Below are 2,220 nucleotides of genomic sequence, written 5' to 3'. Positions count from 1 at the left end.
ACACACACACACACACACACACACACACACACACATATACACACACAAACTCCTTAGCTCTGTTTACTGAGACAGTCTAAAATCAGTGATATCCCAAAAGTAGTGAGCACAACTTGTACCCAAATCTTGGCTTCTAAATCCTATGTTTCACTAAAAAAAGCCAAGACTTTTTGGAGAAATGGCTGATTCCAGGAATGAGGAAAAGAATATACAAGATCATCCTGGAATCCAAGAAAACTTAAAACAAATGTCTACACAAAGACTTATACACAAGTGTTCATAGTAGCATTATGAGTATACATAATAGCCAAAAAGTTAAAACCAACAAATGTCCTTCAACGGATTAATGGATAAACTAGATGTGGTACATACATACAATGGAACATTATTTAGCCATAAAAAGAATGAATTAATGATTTATACTACTACATAAATAAACCATGAAAACAATATGTTAAGTGAAAAAAGGCAGACACAAAGGCTACATATTGTATGATTCTATTTATATGATATGTCCACAATAGGCAAATCCATAGAGACTGAAAGTAGATAAGTGGTTACCAGGGGCTGGGGAAACAGGGAATGGGAGTAACTGCTAATGGGTACAGGGTTACTTTTTAAAGTGATGAAAATGTGCTGGAACTAGATAGTAGTGAGGTTGCACAATCTTGTAAATATATTAAAAACCACTGAATTATATAATTTAAGAGTGAATACTATGATATGGAATTATATATCAGTTTTTTAATTAAAAAAAAAAAAAGCCTGGAACATCTTATACCAGAATGCAAGAAAGTGTTTAAAGAATGACAAGAATATATCAAAAAACAGGCCAGCTTTAAGTGGCTTCTCACTGGCCAAATTGGGGATAATCTGAAGATCAAAACAGATGACAATAATGGATTTTAATAACCTGTTGAATAAAATAGGAAACCAACAGTCCATACAGATACACATAAATAGTGTTAATGTTTTAAAATATTTCTACAAATTCACTGACACTACTTTTAAAACATGGAGCCTATTTTCCCCCTCTTAGGTGTGGGCTAGATCAGTGGCTGACATGTAATAAAGAGAATAAGGTAAAGTGACAGTGTACAATTTGAAGATTAGGTCATAAAAGTCACTGTGGCTTCAGCCTTCTTTCAGATCACATGCTGATGCTGTGAGAACATTCTAGCAGCCCTATGTAGAGGTCCACATGGTTAGGAATGAGGCCTCCTGCCAATAGCCACAAGGAACTGTGACCTCCAGCCAACAGCTAAGTAAGTAAGCCTTCTAGGAAAGCAGATCCCCAGCTCCAGTCAAGATCCTCCAGCCCCACATGTCCAATTAAAACCTCAGCTGACATCTTGACTGCAACCACATAAGCTAGAACCATCCAACTAAGAAGTTCCCAGGTCCCTAAACCTCAGAAACTGTCAAATAATGTTTGTTCTTTTGAGCCTCTAAGTATTGGAGTAATTCATTACACAACAATAAATAATTAATATACATACTTTCAAAGTATCTCCCCACAAAATACTGAGTTACAAAAGGAAAAAGAACTTATCAATGGAGAAGCTTGGAGAACACCACTTTAATCAAGTGATCAAAGTGAACACTTTCAGTACCAAGGCAAGCCAAACTTGAGTGCTACCTCCTTACTGAGGCAGAGCCTGAATCTAGTCATGAGTAAATCCCAGACAAACCTAAACTGAGGGATTTTCTGCAAAATAACTGTCCTCTAATCCACAAGAATGTCAGAGTCATGAAAGTGAAAGGAAGGTTGAGGCGTTAGCTATCCCAGACTAAAGAAGACTAAGAAATGACAACTAAATGTAACAGGTGATTCTGAACTGAATATTATGGTAACAACTGGTGACATTCGAATGTGGTCTTAGTGTTAGATAGTATTAATTTATCAATGTTAATTTTCCAATTTTGATGGTTGCATTGTGTCCTAATTTGTAGGAAATAAACACTAAAGTATTCAGGGATGATGGGCATCAGGTTTCCAACTTATTATCAAATGGTTCAGGGAAAAAGTTTTCTGTACTGTACTTACCACTTACCACTGTGTGTGTGTGTGTGTGTGTGTGTGTGTGTGTGTGTGTGTGTGTGTGTGAATCTTTCCAGAAATATACAGCATGTTATAATCTTAAAAGTTAAAAGACCGGCGACGGCGTAGGCTGCAGCCCCTGTGGCAGTGGGTTGCCATGGGCTACCGTGTGTAGCCAG

At 37.0% G+C, this 2,220-nt stretch overlaps 1 protein-coding gene across 1 annotated transcript in view; it reads right to left on the bottom strand.

The window, feature by feature from the left end:
* DENND6A (DENN domain containing 6A) overlaps positions 1-2,220 on the bottom strand; it is a 64,985-nt gene that overhangs the window by 21,628 nt on the left and 41,137 nt on the right. Inside the window, exon 12 of the mRNA XM_019652773.1 lies at positions 855-913. Within this exon, the coding sequence (XP_019508318.1) occupies positions 855-913 (59 nt within the window). The remainder of the gene's footprint in view (positions 1-854; positions 914-2,220) is intronic.

This window comes from Hipposideros armiger, unplaced genomic scaffold, assembly GCF_001890085.2.
Source record: "Hipposideros armiger isolate ML-2016 unplaced genomic scaffold, ASM189008v1 scaffold_187, whole genome shotgun sequence".
Lineage (NCBI taxonomy): Eukaryota > Metazoa > Chordata > Mammalia > Chiroptera > Hipposideridae > Hipposideros > Hipposideros armiger.
The sequence above is the reverse complement of the archived record's forward strand: the minus strand, read 5'-3'. Positions and strand labels throughout refer to the sequence as shown.